This window comes from Cnephaeus nilssonii (assembly GCF_951640355.1).
Source record: "Cnephaeus nilssonii genome assembly, chromosome: X".
NCBI classification, from domain to species: domain Eukaryota; kingdom Metazoa; phylum Chordata; class Mammalia; order Chiroptera; family Vespertilionidae; genus Cnephaeus; species Cnephaeus nilssonii.
The window spans coordinates 35,082,534-35,103,234 of record NC_137071.1 but is presented as its reverse complement, the minus strand read 5'-3'; the positions used below and the strand labels follow the sequence as shown (position 1 = coordinate 35,103,234).

The following is a 20,701-nucleotide window of genomic DNA, read 5'->3' as shown; positions in this document are numbered from 1 at the left end:
TGTGTCACTTATGGATTTGAGTAGTTGAAATCTGGTGTCGTCTCACACTGACCACTAGATACACTAGCTTCTGGATCTCCAATGGGGTGCAGGTCAGCTACTGTCTGAGGCCACCCAGCAGGAGCTACAGTGAGAACTACAGTTTTCTCCTCTTTGCTTGGGGTTTGGAGGTTTTGGAGCTGTCTGACCAGAGCTGCAGTTTGTTAGGTTAAGCTGTGATAGGGCAGGCCATTTATATGTGTGGAGCTTGGGTGGGTTTGTAGATTGTGCGGGGCGGGGTCTCAGGGAGTCACTAGGCTAGGGCGTGGCAAACAGTGATGGCTGTCAGTCAGCTGTCTCTGCGTTTCCGCGTTTCCAAGTCCCCGTATCCCGCGCCCCAGCGCAGTAAACAATGATTGCTGGGCGCACCTCTGCAAGAAAGTCACCCTCACTTTCCGACCCGATGGCAGACAGTCCAGCTTCTCCCCGTAGGAGTTTGGGTTCCCAGCGTCACCCCCGAAACTGGAGTTTGGAGTAATCGGGAGCTTGTCTCCCTTTGGGTTGAAAAAAGCAATGCACCCAGTCGCCTGCCGCCAGCCCGATTCGTGCGCCTCCGTACCTCAGCTTTTCAGCGCTTGTGCACGTCTCAATGCTCTTTTCTCTTTCCTTCTAGTTGTAGAACTTCCACTCAGCCAGCTTTCCCGTGGTTCTGGGTGATAGACATTTTGTCTTTTAGTTGTAGTTTTGAAATTGTTGTGCGAGGCAGCAGTTTAGCTGTTTACCTATGCCGCCATCTTGGTTTCTCCCAATACCATGTTGTTTTGATGATCTCAGCTCTGTAGTATAATTTGAAGTCAGGTAGTGTGATACCTTGGCTTCATTCTTTTTTCTCAGGATTGCTTTGGCTGTTTGGCATCTTTTATGTTTCAATACAAATCTGATGATTGCATTAAATTTGTATATCGTTTTGAGTAATATGGCCATTTTAACTATGTTGATTTTTTTCAGTCCATGAATACAGGATATTTTCCATTTTGTTGTGTTTTTTAATCTCTTTTAATAATGCTTTGTAGTTTTCATTATATAGGTACTTCATATCTTTTATTAAGTTTATCCCTAAGTATTTTATTATTTTTGTTGCAATTGCAGAAGGATTTTTTTTCAATTTCTTTTTCTGAAGTTTCATTTTTAATATATAGGAAAGCAGGGGATTTTGCACATTGATTTTTGTATCCTATAATGTATTTGTTTAATTTTTCTAATATTGGTGTTTTTAGGGTTTTCTGTATACACAATCATGTCATCTACAAAAGTGACACTTTTACTTTTTCATTCCCAATCTGGATGCCTTTTATTTCTTTCTCTTGCCTGATTGCTCTGGCTAGGACTTCCGGAACTATGTTGTATAGGAATGGTAAGAGTGGTATTTTTGTATTTTTCCTGATTTTAGAGGGAAACCTTTCAGTTTTTCACCATTGAGTATGATATTGACTGATTGTTATACATGGCCTTTATTATGTCCAGGTACTTTCCTTCTATTCCTATTTTATTGAGTGTTTTAATCATACATGTATGTTATATCTTATCAAATGCTTTTTTTGCATCTATTAAGATCATATGATTTTTATCCTTTGTTTTGTTAATGTGGTGTATTACATTGTTCAGTTTATGTATGTTGAAACATTCTTGTGCCCTTGGAATGAACCCACTTGATTATGATGTATTATTTTTAAAATGTATTATTGTATTTGATTTGCTTGTATTTTGTTTAGGATTTTTGCATCTATATTCATCAGAGATATTATTGGTCTGTAGTTTTCTGTTTTTGTGTTATCCTTGCCAGGTTTTGGTACCAGAGTTACAATGGCCTCACAAATTGTGTTAGGAAGTATTGGCTCTTCTTCAACTTCTTGGAAAGAGTTTGAGAAGAATAGGTTTCAAATCTTTGAGTGTTTGGTAGAATTCACTCATGAAACCATCTATCTGGTCTTGGACTTTTATTTTTGGGAAGTTTTTGATGGTTTCATTTTCCTCACTTTGTGATTCAGTCTAAGGAGCTTATATTTTTCTAGGAAATTACCTATTTATTCTAGGTTATTGAATTTGGTGGCCTATAGTCTTTCATAGTATTCTAGTATGATCCTTTGTGTATCTGTGATGTCTGTGGTAACTTTTTTCATTTCTGATTTTGTTTAAATGAGTCATTTTTCTTTTATCCTTATCTAGGCAGGATTTTTGTCAATTTTATTAATCTTTTCAAAGAACCAGCTCTTTGTTATATTAATTTTTTGTATAGTCTTTTTGTTCTCTATTTCATTCAATTTTTTTCTAATTTTTATTATTTCCTTTCTTTTGCTGACTTTGGGTTGATCGTGTTCTAACTTTATAGTTCTTTAAGATATAATGCTAGGTTGTTTACTTGCAATTTCTATTTGTTTCTTGAGATAGTCCTGTAACGATATAAACTTCCCTCTTTATTATTGCTTTTGCTGCATCTTAGAAGTTTTGATATGTCATATTGTCATTCTCATATTTTTTATCTCACCTTCTTTTATGTATTTGTGTTTATTGAACAAAGTTTTATATTTTTTATTGTAACAAAAATCAACTAAGTCTTAAGATTGTTTACATATTTAAAAAAGTAACTTAGATCCAGTTGCTTAAATTTTCATGTGTTTTCTATTTACTTTTTTAAATTAAAATAAATGTTCCCCTGAAACAAACCATAACATAACACCTTATTAGAGATGGCCTTGTTGGAGGAGTTCTCTGTGCTCCCATTCCAGTTTATCCTGGCTGCCCTCTAGGTAACGCTCTTGGGGATTCTTTTCACCTGCATTGGAACTCCCCTTTCCTGTATTCCCTTTCTCCCCTCTTTCTTGGTTTACTGTTCTTCTTATGAGACATGAAACTCCAACTAGCTTCCTGAGAAAGAGTGCCTGGGAGGCAATATTTTTAAGACCTTATACATCTGAAAATATCTTTATTCAAACTTGCCTGTTTGACTACAGAATTTCAGCTTATATATCAGTTTTTCAGATTTGAAGATTTCGTTTCATTGTCATTGCTGAAAATCATTCTGCACTTGATCTTAGCCAAAAGACCAAGAAGCAATTCTAGTGACATTCTAATTCTTTATTGTCTAAATAATTTTACCTTCCTTTTCCTTTCCTGTCATTGTAATGGGGTTTCTGGAGTGAGCAGACGTAAACATGAAATTTCAAAAGTCCATGTTTAACCAGAACTTCTCTGCTGGACATTTTGCATACTAAATATCTATTTTACCTTTATGGATAGAGAAATACTTGACCTCTTGGGCAGGATCACAGAGCTAGTAAATAACAGCAGGTAGTCAGGTCCAGATTTGTCTGACTCTAATGGCTGGTGCTTCTTATTGTGCCTCTCTGAAATGATGCTTCTAGACTAGCACTCTTTTGTTTAACTAATGGAGAAAACAGCAAAGGAAAATTTTAGTGGTTTTTTTTTTAACAAAATAAAATTTTATGGCTCAATGTTTTTTCTTAAAAATACATTTGTATTTTAATTAATATTGTCCCTATAGTTGTAATTAATTTTAAAATGCACCATGTTTCTGCATAACTTTAATGGTATGATGTACCTTGGTTTGAAAAGCAGAAATTCTAGCCTAATTTTCTTTTTGAAGATGAGACCCAGACATGCTACCCATAGATCCAGCCAATTAAAGTCACAGCTGGGCCAGAATTTTAGCATACTGATGTCTCCGCACCCCTCCCCCCCCATTATTTTTCCCCTAATATCTTATTTCAAATGTACATAGGAATTGAAAAAATTGTAAAAACACATAAACCTAGCACTTAGACTCTATAACTGCCAATTTATCCACCCATCAATCTGATTGTACCTTTTAAGTACTTTCTACTAAACTCTGCTTCCAGGACTTCCCATTTATTTGGGTCATTAATCCAGAGGATGAATGGGGAAATGCAAATATTTGAGTACCTGCTTTATGCTTAGGACATAATGGAGGGAATGTAAGATAACATTTGTCCTGAAGTAGTTTACAACTCTTTGAGGACAATTTATGAGCATATAAACTAGAATAGTGCCAGGATGTGCTTCCTGAATTAATATAGAATTAGGTATTACTGATAAAACATGGCCAATGTTTAGGCTCAAGTGTAGCATATTCACTTTCAACACATAGACAATATATGCATGCCTGTATATAGACAAGATTATACTCTTCATGTCATAAACTAATTCAATCCCTTTGGCTCAGTGTTTTCTGCTTCCCTTCTTTTCCTTTTTTATGACCAAACCTTCCCTGTAGGACATAAGAAAAAATAAAAAAGAGGTACAGAATGAGACTCCTTTCTACCCAAGTTCCCTAGCTGCCCGTTTCCCTCCTTAGAAACAACCACTCTAAGACCTGTTTCCTTCAATGTGGAGTTACTTACTGCGTATAAAAAGCATTATCTATGTGTGCATATACATATAAATATATTAAGACTAGTAGCCCGTTTGCACAAAGATTCGTGCAATAGACCTTCATTCACCTGGCTGCCTGCACCAGGGACCCAGGCCTTGGCTGTGGCCACCGCCTTCTGCCTTCTTTCAGGGTTGGGGCTTGGCCCTGGGCGGTGGCCTTGGGCTCGGCCGCACCCAGCGTCCCTGCTAGGGATCGCAGGAGCCGACCCCCAGTCGTTTCCTGCGATCCGTGCAGGCTCCCCGCTGGTGCCCAAGGCCGGGAAAGCCTCCGCCCGAGGCTTTCCCGGCCTTGGGCTCCGCCACACCCCAACATCCCTGCAACGGTTTCCGGGGGGGCGTGGTTGGTGGGCGTGGCTTGGGCGTAGCGAAGGTGCGGTCAATTTGCATATTTGTCTATTATAAGGTAAGATATATGTGGTGGCATATTATACACATGAATTTGTACTTGCTCTTCTGATTAGTGTTTTCTTCCTTGCCTTTGAGTACTTAACTTCCCTGCACTCTGGACTTCTTAGATCACAGTGTGCCTTATATTTTCCATTCTCCCACATGCTGGCTATATTCCTATATTCATACTCTGATAAGACACTTGTTTCCTATTTGTGAAAGAACGAACTTGGGATAACAATGTCCTCGCCTCAATTACCATCAGTACATTTTAAAAAATCCACCTAGAAGCTGGAGGACAAGAGCTGCCTTAAGTCATTCTTAAAGCTAGTTTAGGTGGAGGTAGTTAGGGAAGGGTTATCTGCAAGATAAAGTGGTCTTCGTCTCAAAGAGCAATACACCCACTGGCTGACCTAGTAAGTGAATGAACAATCAATTACATGTATGAATTCCCACCAAAGACAGCATGTTATTTTTTAAACATATTTAAATCTCTATTCTTTTTTATTTTGCTTCACTATTTAGAGTCATGCTGGTTCTAAATAAAAGCAAACAGTTCCTTGATTTAGAATTAATTCATCCATTAAATCTTAATTGCTTTTTGGTCCTCAGAATTACTGGGCCTTGTTCATCTTCCTTGTATCTTTTATTAAAAATCCTCACCCAAGGATATGCGTTTATTGATTTTAGAGAGAAAGAGAAACATTGATCTGAGAAACATCAATCGGTTGTCCCCTGACTTGCCCCGACCAGGGATAGAACCTGCAACCGGGGTATGTGCCCTGACCCGGAATCAAAACCCGCAATTGTTTAGTGTACAGGATGATGCTCGTAAGTCAAAAAAGAAAGATAAATGAAACAAATTTTATTAATAATCTTGGAACAAATACATTAACAATTCATTAGTTATATAACATTTTACAATTTTGAAAGAACTTTCACATATATCAATTAACCCTCACAACATCCCTGTGAGGTAGGCAGGGTCAGTGTTATTTTCCTATTACTAGTGAGGAGAACAAGGCTCAGAGGTAAAATAAGGTCACACTGTTGGTAAAGGATGGAGCCAGGACTAAAACTTAGGCCTTTTGACATGCTGCCTCCCTGAGAACATTCAAGTAATGATTTTCTATGCTATATATAATGAACATTTCTCTCCTATGATGTTGATCAGATCTGTTTTTATAAGTTTGATACCACCTTTTCCTAACATCCAAAAGCACTCAAAATAATACATTTCTTCCCTGTTACTGGAGTAATTCTCTATCAAATGGCATCCTAAGATAAAACTTGTTTGTGTTTTTAAATTTTGAAAATCCTCAAATATGAAAATTCATTACAGGAAATTCTGTAAAAGTAATCATATGTTGAATACGTCAAACTTACTTAAACAGAAATTGCACAAACCTGTTTATATTTTTGAAAGCTTAGCAATCTTTCCCAATAAGGTATTTAGATGTGTATAAAAAGGGAAAGGTGTTTAGTAACATTACTGGGAAATCTCAGCAGAGTGTATCTAAGTGCAGTTCACGTCACTAATTTGTTGTTGGCCTTCTACGGGAAGGAAAACCATTAGAAAACTTTCAGTTGTGATCCCATCTTAAGTGTGACATCCTCAGCAACAAACTAGAAGAAATGATCTGAATTATACCAATAGGAGGGAAGTTCAAGCAGTAGTGATCAAAGCATGTATGCATGTGGTAAAAAGGAAGAAAATACTTGCTCTTCAGTGGTTTTGCCTACGTCCAGTGTAAATATTAAATATACTCATCAAGGCAGATTTTAAGCTACAGCATCATCTATGTTAAATTTAGAAATGTGAAATATGGTGGAGTTATCAACTTGGAAAATAAGACTGAATATAAACTACCTATCAAAAAGAGTAAAGCTCAATGGGCATAAAAGGCAAAGGATAACAAATTGCTCTGGTATAGAGAGAAAAAGCAAATGGAAACATCCAAGTTAAAGTGAACTGTAGAACAGTGGGCATATAAAACAGGTTTTAAATATATGAAAATGGTACTAAGGTGTATTATTAGGAATGATATTTTTAAAATTCCAGTTTTGGCCTTTTAAATTTAAGAGCAATAGGGAGAAACTTAAGCCTATGGGGAGGAGATGGTGCAGAAAATGAATGGGATCTAGAAACGAGGTTGTGGAGGTAGGAAGTTAGGGAACACCAAGAAACAAATACTGTACTTTCCGGCGTATAAGATGACTGGGCGTATAAGATTTTCCTGGGTTAAAAAGTTTTATACGCCGGAAAATACGGTATATTGGACTATATTGATGGGATTAGATATATTGGACTACCATATTTTCCGGCGTATAAGACGACTTTTTACCCCAGGAAAATCTTATACGCCCAGTAGTCTTATACGCCGGAAAATACGGTACATTCAAAACTGGATTTAGAATCTTAAATCCATCCTTTCCAAAGTACTAAGTTGAGAGAACTATTTATAAAAGTAGGTGACAATAAAAGTGACTATTTTAACTTACAAAAGAAAGTAGTACTTGAATGTAGATTAAAAATTATGCTGTAAAGATCAGTTCACTGATCAGGCCACAGAAACTGAAACTTAAGTGCTATTGTCAGTGACACATGGCAGAAAACTGCTTCCAAAAACAGAATTGTAGGACTCAACATTAGTGGAGCTATTAAATAATTGCTTAACTTTTTCTACTTGAAGCCTAATGAAAAAACACTGGCAGCCTTACTTAAATCTAACAGTTTACATAAATATGAAAAATACTGCAGCTGTCTTTGTTTTCCAAGATAAAACTTGAGAAGATCTAGAATGTTCTAGTTCAGTATATTGGGCTCAAAACCAACTATGCATCTGAAATGCATCTAGATTATTTCCTTACAGAGTATCACTGTCATCATCATCTTCATGTTTTCTCTTCAATGGGTTTGATTCATTGGCTGTGTTCTGTGATGAAACCATGTTGGCGGTAATAAGAATATTTTTTGGTCCAATCATTGAAGGATTAATCAGAACATTTTGAACTGCAGTTGTTGCAGGAACTGTAAACAGAGAAGAAAATATCCCCAAACTATGAATTAATTACCCAGGATCATAAACAAATGGTAAAAAGTATTCAACAGAGTTCAGTGTAATTCTGATAATTTCAATAGCATGAAGTGCAACTACATAGAAGAAACTCAGGTAATTATAATTATACTGCATTAAAAGTTGAATTAAATTTTATTTATTTTAAATATATTCGTATTGATTTCAGAGAGGAAGGGAGATAGAAACATTAATGATGAGAATCATCGATTGGCTGCCTCCTGCATGCCCCCTACTGGGGATTGAGCCCACAACCTGGGCATGTGCGATGCTCAACCACTGAGCCATACCGGCCAGGCTGACTTAAATGTTAAATACCTAAATTAGTATATAGTATAAGGTTAAAGGTTTTCTGTTAGCTTTTTTGAACTTTTAACTACCTAAAACTTTACTTAGTACTTAGTCATGTGAAGCAGTGCACTGGATTCATCATGGTACACACTATATATATGTTCAAGGTAAGGAATCTTGCTTCCCTCATAGGCCAATATTTTATATACATAGTTTACTGTGTGTGGTTAAGTTTAAGATGTGAATCTAAGCATGTGCATTAATAAACTATACTATAACAGAATTCTGCTTATATTATTCCAACTTTATATGTCTCCTTCCATGAAGTGAGTAAATGTGCACTTTTCTTTTGATGTATACTCAGTTGTATCCTTTTCTTGAGCTTGAACCCCAAGTGCTTTCTCCTGAAGCTGCCTTAGATTTGTGGGCCCTAACTTATTTTAGTTCACAGTGTTTTTTGAGAAACTGATGGTCACACTAATACTCTCCCTAACCCCCAAATGTTATATATACTTAAAATTTCATATATTGTAATTTTAGTGGGCTCATAGACCCCCTCTGAAGATTTGCAGCATTACTGCCACCTTCTTATGATATTTAAACAATTTAACTCTTGCTATAGGAACACAAACTGTTCTATAGTCACAAATTATTCAGAAATTTTAAATTCAGAAAAAAATATTTTGAAAGAACCACTCACACCACCACCCCCCTTCTCCACCCATGATGTTACCTGGTTTGACAGGTGTGAACTGAGAAGGTGGAATCTGCACCGTAAATATTTGGCTTGTCACTGATACTGGAGGTACAATTTTATTTGTAACAGACACTGTTTGTGGGGTTGCTGTAGTTGTAATTAACAGACTATGTTAATTAGATGACTTATAAAGGTTCATATTCTGCCCTCCTTAGCTTACCAGAAACTACCTTCAAAGCATAGGGAAGTAATAAAAGGTGAGAAAAAAAATCATTAGAAATAAGAGTAAAGTAATTTCAAAAGTGTTTACAAACTCAATATTTTAGATGCTAAAACTTCAGGATAGTGCAGTGGTAAAGAATGTAGGTTCTGGAGCCTACCTGCTTGTGTTTGAATCCAGGCTTTTATCACCTACTTAGTATGCTTGGGCAAGTTATTTAATCTTTTTGTACCTCTCTTTTTTCATCCATCAAATGGGGACAACAGTACCTATTTAATAGGATTCTATGAGAATTAAAACAAAATAATCCATGTAAAACTCTTCAAACAGCGACTGGCATAGAATTTTAGTGACAGGAAATCATAAAATTGAGTGTTTAAATAAGCTAGCAGAATAATGACCCATGTTTTCTATTAATTACCCTATATGGCACTTTTAATTTTTGTCATTTGCTGAAAACTAGAAGTCTATTATGCCCATGAAGTTAAATCAACACACATCTAACAAAAGCCTATCAAATATACCCTTTGGGGTTCTCAGGTAGGCAAAAAAAAATATTTATTTTTTTATATTCAGATTTTTTAAGTAGAAAGAGATCTTGGAGATAACCATGTCCAACACCTCTCATTTTAATTCAACCCTTTAATCCAAGGTAAAATTTAAATACCACCCCATTTTATAAATTTTTTTATTTGTTCAGACGTCATTGTCTGCCTCTGGAATTCCCTTAATATGTTATAGGAGCTTTAATATTAGTGTCTTATATTGTTCCCTCAATTACAACCCTCTGCTAACCTTTTTCATTCTTATGAGCACACTAGTAGCCCATTTGCAGGAAAATCCTGCAAGCGGCTGTTGCGGCCGTGTGCGCTGCCTTTACGACCACCGCGCCTGCACCCGCTCCGCTCTGCCCCATTCCACCCTGCTCCGCCCCGCCCGGGCTTCCCCTCTGGCAGCCACCTTGCTTTCCGCTTTTCCTCCCTCTTCCTTCTAAGTTGTCTTCAGTCTTCACTCCTCCCTCCCTCAGCATATGCAAATTAACCGCCATCTTTGTTGGGTAATTTGCATACTCGCTCTGATTGGCGGGTGGGCATGGCTTGGGCGCAGCGAAGGTGCGGTCAATTTGCATATTACTATTTTATTAGGTAGGGTGGCTTTTGTGCCTTGCTCCTAACAGGCACTCAACAAATATTTCCTTAATGAATGAATTTCCCAAGACTCAAAGACTCAGTGTGTAAACTAATGTCATAGCTCTCTCAAAAAATGCATTTTTGGAAACATGTATGTTCCTAGTTTTTCCCTTGGGGATGCAAGGTTTTCCATATATCCCTTTCCTCTGGAACCAACCTGCCCAGGGATAGTTATTTGAAAAACTACAACTATCATTGAAAAAAAAACTACAACTGTCATGATCTCCAGGGACAAAGCAGAAGAAAGACTTAATGGGGGAAGAAAGCCCCAAAGTACACAGAAATCTGGGTTCTAGTGCTTTCTCTTACAAACCCAGGAAGTGAGAATTTTATATCTTCATACCTAGGCAAGTTTTCTTTTTCTTTTTTTAATATATTTTATTGATTTTTTTACAGAGAGGAAGAGAGAGGGATAGAGAGTTAGAAACATCGATCAGCTGCCTCTTGCACACCCCCTACTGGGGATGTGCCCGCAACCAAGGTACATGCCAGTGATGGCGAACCTATGACACGCTTGTCAGCACTGACACGCGTAGCCATTTCTGATGACACGCGGCTGCTGAGGCGGCCGCATGCCGAGGATAAAACATTTGCTGCTCCTGAGGATGAAACATTTGCAAAATAATGTTTTTTCCTCAAAGTGACACACTACCCGAGTTATGCTCAGTTTTTTGGCGAAGTTTGACACACCAAGCTCAAAAGGTTGCCCATCACTGGTACATGCCCTTAACCGGAATCGAACCTGGGACCCTTCAGTCCGCAGGCCGATGCTCTATCCACTGAGCCAAACCGGTTTCGGCCCTAGGCAAGTTTTCTTATGTATTAAAGAGTGGTTCAAAGAATTTGATGAAGTTTAATGAAGCAGTCATTATAAGTTTTATTTGGTCAAGAAAATTCACAGTAGGTAGGTGTTTTCTTGGCCATTACTATAAGGAAGTGTTAACATTTAAGTAAGTATGGAGTTTAGGCTTTAAAATTCAACAGAGTAGTTGCTTAGGTCTTACGCATTATAAAACTCATTGGAAAAATTTTTAAAGTTAAAAAATTGCACCTTTTATTTTAAAATATGTTTTTAGTGATCTCAGAGAGAGGAACAAAGCGGGGGTGATAGAAACATTGATGAGAGAAAAACATCAATCAACTGCCTCCTGCATGCCCCTACTAGGGATCCAGCCTGCAACCCGGGCATGTGCACTGACCACATGAACCCAAAGCCCCTTGGTTCTTGGGTCAACACTCAACCTCTGAGCCACACTGGCCAGGCAAAACTACAGTAATGATTGTAGCAAAAAGGCCAAGAAGTGATCTAACTAGGAATAAAAATCACAACTGATAACTAACATTGGTTAACTTACAAAAAACACGTGTAACTGATTACCACAGCTTAGACTTAAAAAAAAAAAAGGGGGCAGCCCTGGCCAGTTTGGCTCAGTGGATAGAGTGTCGGCCTGTGGACTGAAGGGTCCCAGGTTCGATTCTGGTCAAGGGCACATGCCCAGGTTGCGGGTTCGATCCCTGGTGGGGGATGTGCAGGAGACAGCTGATCGATGATTCTCTCTCATCATTGATGCTTCTGTCTCTCCCTCTCCTCTCCCTTCCTCTCTGAAATCAATATAAAAAAGCATATTCACTTAATATGAATCTACAGATGAACAGTATAGAACCAAAACCTTAAACAAATTTATATGCAAATTTCTGTTCACAGAGGTCACATTAAGTTAGAAGTGTACAAGTAATACTATACAAGGCTGGTTTGAAAATGCTGAAATGTAACTTCATATCCTAAGAATATGAAGAGATTATCTACACACCTCAAAAATCAAATGGTGCTTATACCAGAGCTACATGACATCTACAGGACTCAAGTTATAAGCAATAAGAGCCAAAAAACAATACTGATCAAAGAGAAGGGAATTTTTTTTCTGAAAATACTTTGTGAAAGAAATCCAGCAAGAATTCAAGACAACAGAAATCAGGAAATCTAAATCTATTATTTATATACTAGAGGCCCGATGCACGAAGATTCGTGCAAGAATGGGCCTTCCTTTCCTTGGCTGCCGGCACCGCCTTCGCTCAGGCCCGGAGCCGCCTTTCCACCTTCCCACGCTGCCCAGAGGCCCGGAGCGGCTGGGGTAGTGCAGAACGCCTGCGTCCCGCCCCCGGCTGCTTGCTGCCTGCATATGCAAATTAACCCGCCTTCTTTGTTGGGTTCATTTGCATACTCACTCCTGATTGGCTGGTGGGCGTTGCGAAGGTGTGGTCAATTTGCATCTTTCTCTTTTATTAGTGTAGACTAGAGGCCCTGTGCACAACATTCATGCACTGGGGTGAGGGGATCCCCTCAGCCTGGCCTGTGCCCTCTCAAAGTCCAGGACCCCTTGGGGGAGGTCCACCAAGGGGTCCTTAGCGCTGCTGCTGAGGTGGGAGAGGCTCCCACCACCGCCGCTGTGCTCGCCAGCCATGAGTCCGGCTCCTGCGTTGAGTGTCTGCCCCCTGGTGGTCAGTGTGCATCATAGCGACTGGTCGTTCCACTGTTCTGTTGATTTGCATATTAGTCTTTTATTATATAGGATTTCTTTATTATCTAATCAATGACATTAAGAAGATGCCAATGGTTTCTTTTATTGTTTAAAGTTTTACATATGTCTCCTTTTTCCCCGACTGACCTCCCCGCCCCCCCAGCCACTACTAAATATCTTTCTCAGCTTGAGAACATTATACTAAGTGAAATAAGTCAATAATAAAAAGCTAAGAACTATATGATTTTACTCATATGTGTGATATAAAACAAACTTGTGAACACAAACAACAGCGTGGTGGTTGCCAAAGGAAAGTAGGTGGGTGGAGAAGGGAGTTCTAATATATGGTGACAAGAGAAGATTTGACTTTGGGTGGTGAGCACATGGCACTATATACAGATCCTGTAACATTGAAACCCACACCTAAAGCCTATATATTCATGTTGACCAATGTCACCCCAATAAATTTAATAATAAATACCATTCTCCACTAAAAGGAACCAGAGCTCTTTGGAGAAATGGCTGATTCTAGGACTGGGGTAGAAATATAAGATGAGCTTGGAACATCTTGTGCCAGAAAGCAAGAAATGCTCAAAGAATGATGGATGGGCACAGATAAAGGCACTGATGAAGGGGTCAGTATACAGGGGTGGGGAACCTTAATTCTGCCAAGGGCTATTTGGATATTTATAATATTCACGGGCTATATAAAATTATCAATTTAAAAATCAGCCTGTTGCCTTAACCGGTTTGGCTCAGTGGATAGAGCATCAGCCCTCAGACTAAAGGGTCCCAGGTTCATTTTTGGTCAAGTGCATGTAACTCACCATCCTGCAGGAAGCAACCAATTGATGTGTCTCTCTCACATCCATGTTTTTCCCTCTCTGTCCCCTTCCACTCTTTCTAAAAATCAATGGAAAAATATCCTTGGGTGAGTATTAACAAACAAACAAACAAACAAATCAGCCTGCTATATTTGGCCAAACATTTAATTAACTCACCCCTAATGCCTTGGCAGGGCCAGACCAAATGATTTCTCAGGCCTTATATGGCTCATGGGCCAGACAGTCCCCACCTCTGGTATAGGACAATCAATGCTACTTTTGAAGTGGTTAGTATTAAAACCGAATTTTTCCCCTTTGATATCCTTAAACTTTTTGTACATTTTTTTAAAATATATTTTATTGATTTATTACAGTGAGGAAGAGAGAGGGATAGAGAGTTAGAAACATCGATGAGAGAGAAACATCGACCAGCTGCCTCTTGCACACCCCCTACTGGGGATGTGCCCGCAACCAAGGTACATGCCCTTGACCGGAATCGAACCTGGGACCTTTCAGTCCGCAGGCCGACGCTCTATCCACTGAGCCAAACCGGTTTCGGCTTTTTGTACATTTTTAAACTTTCTTTTGACTTCATTCTGTTGTCAATTTATTCAGAAATTTCTTTAATTTCTGATAATAAATTGGCTACTGCCATGAGTGTATTTGGCAACTTCATTTGTATAGGAGGCAGAAAGGACACAGCTTAAATTATTGGTATTATAGTTTATACCAACCACAAGGTTGGGTAATGTCCAAATTTATACTCATTTGGGATCAGATATTCTTTGTGGCTTTCTCATTTTGAAATCTGATAACAATATATGTCTATAGCTTTACTAGAGGATGAGTAAATGTAATGATGGCAACACACATATGGGAATTTCTGACTCACCTTTTGATTTGGATTATAGTTCAAAATCAAGTGCTGAGGCACTTCTTTACCATCCAGAAAAGGCATGTCCCTTCTCACTTACCTATAGTAGGAGTGGTAGGTCTGCTACTAACAGCACCAACACTTAACCGTGGAAGTAGTCTTCCTTGGTTAGGTCCCTAAGGGTTTAACAAATTAGTTTTAATGTTGTTCACATTTGACACCTAAACTTACCAGGAATGAAATTAGGATTGTTGATGTGAATTATTAATGGATAATCCATGGCAAGAATGTCTTGTTTTTGTTCTATTGGTGTTCTAAATTTAACATTAAAACTAGGGTTTTCATGAATGGATGAGTATGTATGTATGTACATATATAATTCTATAGTATTTGGTTTAAGGTAGTCTTATTTGGGGATAATAGCTAACTTCCTTATAATTTTTAATCTTATCTTAACTAGTCAACATCTAAACCTCCCAAAATAAACTCTCTTAAAATAGTGGAATTTCAGACCTCAAAAGCAGCCCAATGTGAGGAGAACTTTTTCAGTGGTGGGAGAGCCTTAGGTCATATTTCAGAAAGCAAGTCCAATTCCTGATGGTGTATTATCAGGCTTCACTAAAAAACTATGGTAAAGTGGAAATATTGGGAATTATGAGACCTGAATATCAGTCCTAGCTTTGCTACTAACTACATAGATAAATTCAGGATCACTTTCCTGATGTGAAATATGAGTGTTGGGTTAGAATCTAACCGTTAGATGAACACTGAAGCTCCTTTTAGCTCTAAAAATCTTAGATCTTATATATATACCGTATATATGTATATTTTTAACATAGCAGCTAACTGCAGACATGGTGTTTTCAAAGCAGTAAATTAAAAAATAAATCCTAGTAATTTAAATTATCTTAGCTTTTAATCTACTGTATTATCTACTTGCTTTTTACAAATTCCCCTAATACAACTCAACTTTTTAAAAAGTTTAGACCAAAAATTAAATTTTTACCTTTTTAATTAAGGACTTCAGCTTATAGTTTGGAGATATTAAGCAGTATCTGTCAGGTGGCAGTCTGGGTCCTGCATATGGCTTAATCAGAGGTAAAGGGGTTTGATTTTTCTGCCTTGCGATATCCAGTAAAAACTAAAAAAAAAAAAAAAAAGCCTTATTATAACTACAATGAAAAAATTGTAAGTCAAATTAACTTTAAATAAACGTTTGCTCACATCTCTTGGGGGAGGAGAGGTAAAAGATTGATCAGCACGACACTGGATTGCCAGTCTCACATCATCTGCATCAACATTAGGTTTCTTAGCATGGCTCGAATAAATTTTTGCATCGTCCAGAATTGTAGTTACATATCCTTTAAGAACAAAACATTATTTTCTTAAACATGAAACTAGCTTAATATTTATGGCCACTTTTCTTAATAGAAGATTCCATCAATTTCTGAATTAGTTTATGCATTTTGTTTTTAATATCTAATTGTTCTATCTCCATGATCAATTAAAAATATATCTCAGTATAAATAGCATTTCCCCTTATCTTGAGCTCTCTTTACTGCTTTAGGCTGAATTCTATGATGTTAACTGTTAAAAGTAATTTAGTTGAAAATGTCCTTACAATAAAAATCTTTTCAAATTCACAAAGTAGGCAAATTTTTGGTGTTTTATTAACTTACGGAAAGCAAATTCCAACATTTGGTTTATAACTCTTGGTTCGTACTCTGTAATTCCCATATCCTTCAGGATCTGTGCCATCACCTGTGGATTCAAATAAGAAATGCCAGATGCATAATGTAGGTATTAGAAATCAAGACTGGACCCAAGGTAGTGTTTGTACTTATGACACAAGGTCCCCGTTCTCTGGGCTCCAAACTTGTACTCCTCCTTTTCTTCACAAGTGAGTGTCAGGAACACACCAAATGCTGTAGTACCCTCTTTGCTGAAAACTTTTATTTTTTGGGGGGGAGGTGGGGGGACTAAGAGAGAAGAAGGCCCGGTTTGGTTTTCCCAGCGGAGGCAGGGGTGGCTACAGCTGATTGTCATTTTCGGCTGTGACGCTGGGGGAGGCTCGCTAACACCAGAACTCTGGACGCGGGAGTCTGGGCTCTTAGAGCAGCCGAGAGAGGAAGAGGTGGCGAGGACCGAGGTCCCCGAGACAAAGCCTGGCTGCCGGCCTGCGCGCTCCGGCGGGGCTCCCGGATGGCGGGAGGACGCCCCGGGGCGAGAACCCCCACCCCACTCCTTCCGGGCCGCGCAGGTTGGGCTGAAGCCAGCACGCAAGGCTATTCTCCAGCCTACGCGTGGGCCTGCCTCCCAGGTTCCTGGCTGTGCCGAGCTTTGCGCCCCGCCTCTCATCTTTCGCACTCACCAAGGCGTCTCTCGGAGCGTTCTTGCCAGGCGCCATCTTGCCCGACTCCATGTTCTCCCGCCGTTCGTCATCCGGGGAGAGAAAGCTGCTGGCGAGCTCCGCGCTCAGGCTCCACCCGCGGGGGGTGCGAAAGGCGGGGTTACCGCGACGCCCTGCAGGCCGCCTCCTCCCAGCCGCTCCCCATCCCCAAGGAGGAGGATGGGGAGCCTATAGGCTCGGAAGGTGCGGGTAAAACTTCCTTGAGAACGCCCAGGCCAACGCTTGGAAGAGCTGAGAAGCTCCTCTTTCCAGTGTTCTCCGCAAAAGTGCACCAAAAGGGCCGCTCTTGTCTTTCCTGGGGCTTCTCCTCACACCTCCCCTGCTGCCACTTTGGCCCCTTCAGTTTCCTTGGAATCCCTGCAGGGGCCCTGCCTCCACTGGCCCCGGTGGTAGAGTTGTCAGGTCAAAAGCAGAACACTGGTTAAATTTGAATAGCAGATCAACAACTACATTTTTGGCATAAGTATATCCCAAATATTACCCGGGCTATACTTCTACTACAAAAGTATGTGTTACTGATGTGACATTCATGTTAGGTCTGATCAAAGAATTGAATCGATACCCCTTCCCCTGGGAGCTGACCTTTAGGCCACTTCACATTGGACATTCCACTTATTTAGACCACATTCCACTTGCTAAGACCATTATCTCTCCCCTCCGGAGTTTCCCAGAATCCGGACCTGCACAGAGAATTCTCCGCCCAGAAAAAGCCCGCCTAGAGTCCTTTAAAAACCTCTGACTCCCATCTTTGGGTGCTGGCACCATTTTGGGGCTCAGCCCATCTAGTATCCAGGTGACCTAATAAAGTCATAATTCTCCACCCCTTTCGGCCCCTGCATTCCTCTTTCGGCGACCCTAACAATTCAAATTTAACAAGGTGTTCTGTGTTATTTGCTAAATCTAGCAATTCTGCTCTAATAGCTTGTTCTCCATACAACAGGCTCTTGGTCAGCTCTGGGCCCTGTCAAGATTGTCCATTTTATACTGATGAGAAGCTAAATCCTTTGACCACCTGCAGGATTCCCCTTTGGAGCCCCATTCAGCCTTGATCCTTGGCCCTGAATACTTTTCTTTCTGTCTCTGCTGAAGCCCACTCAGGGCCCTCGCTTGCCTCTCAGATGCCCTCCCCACCCCACTCTCCACGGAACAGTCTGATTTAAGAAAAATGTGCATGGCTTAACCGTCTCTGGTTTAAAGTGTTCCAAAGAGAACTCTTTCTTACTCCTCATCAATCCACTAATGCCCTAGAGTTCTCCATCCCAGGAAAAGGCACTTTGATCCAGCAGTCAGTCATACTATGATCTTTCCCTCACAATCCACACTCAATCTAGTAGCAAGTCCTGTCAAGGTGACCTCCCAAAGTCTATCAGTGTCTCCATCCAGCGTTACCATGTTTACAGTCTGAGCCAACAGCCTCCTCACCAAGACTACAGAAATGTTTAAAATATATTTTATTGATTTTTTTTAACAGAGAGGAAGGGAGAGGGATAGTTAGAAACATCGATGAGAGAGAAACATCTATCAGCTGCCTCCTGCACACTCCCTACTGGGGATGTGCCCGCAACCAAGGTACATGCCCTTGACCGGAATCGAACCTGGGACCCTTGAGTCCGCAGGCTGACGCTCTATCCACTGAGCCAAACCAGTTAGGGTGAGACTACAGAAATTTGTCCCCAAAATTGTGCCCCCGCCCCATTCTCCCCACAACCAGAGAGATCTCTTAGTCATAAATCAAATCATTCTATTCCTTTCCTTAAAACCCTCCAATGGCTTTCCTCACACAAAAATTCATACTGATTTTTGGGGATTAATGGGCACTTCAGTTCTGGGCAGGAGTTTACTTCATGGGACTTGTCTGAATTGGTCATCCCCAGGCATCCGTCTTGAACTTTGGGCAGCTTCCCCAAGAACCTTATATTCTTAGCACATTGTTTCCAGTGGGAACATTGATACCTTTGCTCTGCAAGCACCTTTCCTAACTCACCGCAGGCAACCCCTATGAACGAGTAATAATTTTCTCCCTTTTGAATAGGTAGTATATATACAGGCTACACAATTTAAAAAATACATATTAAAGGAGAAGAAAAATAAAATCTCTCTGGCTTGTTCTAGCCACTCATTTCTCTTTTCATAAAAGGCACCACTGTTTACCAGCTTCTTGTCTATGTAAATTACAAATATTATCTTTATATCGTGTTCTCCCACCCAAATGGTACTAAACCATTAGGATGACCAACCTCTAGAGAGTAACCCAGGATACAGCTGTACTAGATGAAAGACCCATAATATATAGTAAATAATTGTAAACAAGTGTGTTATTGCATTAATATAAAAATAGTTATTCATTTAAAATTATTTTTCTGTTTTATTTAGTTTTCTGTTACATACATGCTATTATTTTGGACTACTTAAAAGTGGCAATTAGTAATATTTAATTTTAGTACTAATTAAATATGTGTAAGAAAATATTTTTTATATTTCTGTTCTGTGTCATAGCAATTTATTTTAACTCTCAGATATTTAAATTTTATAGCTCATGTGGTACATTAACATACATAAATGTAAGACTTAAAAAAAGTAGAATGTAAATACAATAAGACAAACAGCTATCATCTATTGTACATATTTAATAAGACAATCCCAATGAAATGTTTCTTTTGGCCCTGTGATACAGTAGGATATTTTTACTCTTTCTGTTTTGTTTCCCATAATACTTCTCTGAACTGCCTGCAGCCTCTAGGACATTTATTCAATACCTATAGAAATCCTCACTGCTATTTTAAAATAACTTTATATATAACTCATATGCCATACAATTTGCTAACTTAATGGTGTACAGTTAAGGGATGTCTTGATTCTATTCACAGAGTTGTGCAACCATTATACCATGCTTTTAGAACATTTTCATCCCCCCACAAAGAAACCCTACTTGGACAAAAAATTGACTCACTTATAGTCCCTATGTAATCTGTGCTTCATTAAGATACTACTTCTTATGTAGCTATCAGGTTTATCTGTCTACTGCACACTAACGTATTCTGAGTATTTGGAGGAATTGTTAGAGATTTTCAGATATTTACAACTACCATCCTGATTTACAGTAATAATAATTTTAAAAACTAGTATAATTTATCATCTAGGTTTATCATCGACAGTCATATAGCCCTTGGTTTCTTCTTGGCTAGCTAATGGAAAATTTGTACTATAGTAAAAAGTTCTTGTTATACCTATATAATTACTACAGGACAGGTAAAACTGTCTGTCACTAGCATAAAAGAAACAAAAAAAGCTAGGTCTAAAACAGACCCAGCTGAGTTCTGGGACATTATTTAATTGCCTGGGTTTTAGAATTTTATTTCATGGCTTTGAGATTTGTTACAAGGACCAATAGTCATTTTGCTTCTAATAATTGCCTGTTAGAATTTGTCTAGTGTATTCTATCCAGTCTTAAATGCTGCTGCTTCACCATTATCATATCAGATGCTTCAGTAACTCACCTACAACAAAAGGAGAAGAACGGATTAACTCTTTTTCAACTATAGACGTTGTTTAAGTGATACTCTTCTGATCTTGATCAGCAAAATCTTGGTGAAAATCCAGTTATCATGGATTAAAGTTCTGTGGTCTGATGTCATCTGTCCTTGAACAAAGGGAATGAAGGAACCAACAGCAACAACAACAACAGCAATTCTCTGACATCCAGGAACTGTTTTAATACAGTTAGGCCTCAGTATTGTTAGCAGCTTGCCTGGTGCTAGGAGAT

At 39.0% G+C, this 20,701-nt stretch overlaps 1 protein-coding gene across 2 annotated transcripts; it reads right to left on the bottom strand.

Annotated features, from left to right (window-relative positions):
- Positions 1-5,686: 5,686 nt before the first annotated feature.
- TAF9B (TATA-box binding protein associated factor 9b) lies at positions 5,687-20,421 on the bottom strand. Of its 2 annotated transcripts, XM_079765255.1 has the most exons (7): positions 16,900-17,077; positions 16,208-16,289; positions 15,753-15,889; positions 15,535-15,669; positions 14,625-14,704; positions 8,938-9,068; positions 5,687-7,867 (listed from the first exon to the last, which is right to left on the bottom strand). In XM_079765255.1, exons 1-7 carry the CDS (start codon positions 16,948-16,950, stop codon positions 7,704-7,706), a joined length of 780 nt encoding a protein of 259 aa, XP_079621381.1. In that variant the 5' UTR covers positions 16,951-17,077; the 3' UTR covers positions 5,687-7,703. The 2 variants fall into 2 exon arrangements, with proteins under 2 accessions (XP_079621381.1, XP_079621380.1); XM_079765254.1 differs by lacking the exon at positions 8,938-9,068 and having other exon boundaries at positions 14,629-14,704; positions 16,900-20,421.
- Between the last annotated feature and the right edge of the window lie 280 nt (positions 20,422-20,701).

Bases quoted from the DNA above. Each gene is read 5' to 3' on its own strand.
- TAF9B (XM_079765255.1), bottom strand. From the start codon at position 16,950: ATGGAGTCGGGCAAGATGGCGCCTGGCAAGAACGCTCCGAGAGACGCC. The intron at 16,290-16,899 runs GTGAGTGCGAAA...TTGAATCCACAG, and splicing joins ACGCTCCGAGAGACGCCTTG to GTGATGGCACAGATCCTGAA. The intron at 7,868-8,937 runs GTAACATCATGG...CTCTGTTTACAG, and splicing joins GTTCACACCTGTCAAACCAG to TTCCTGCAACAACTGCAGTT.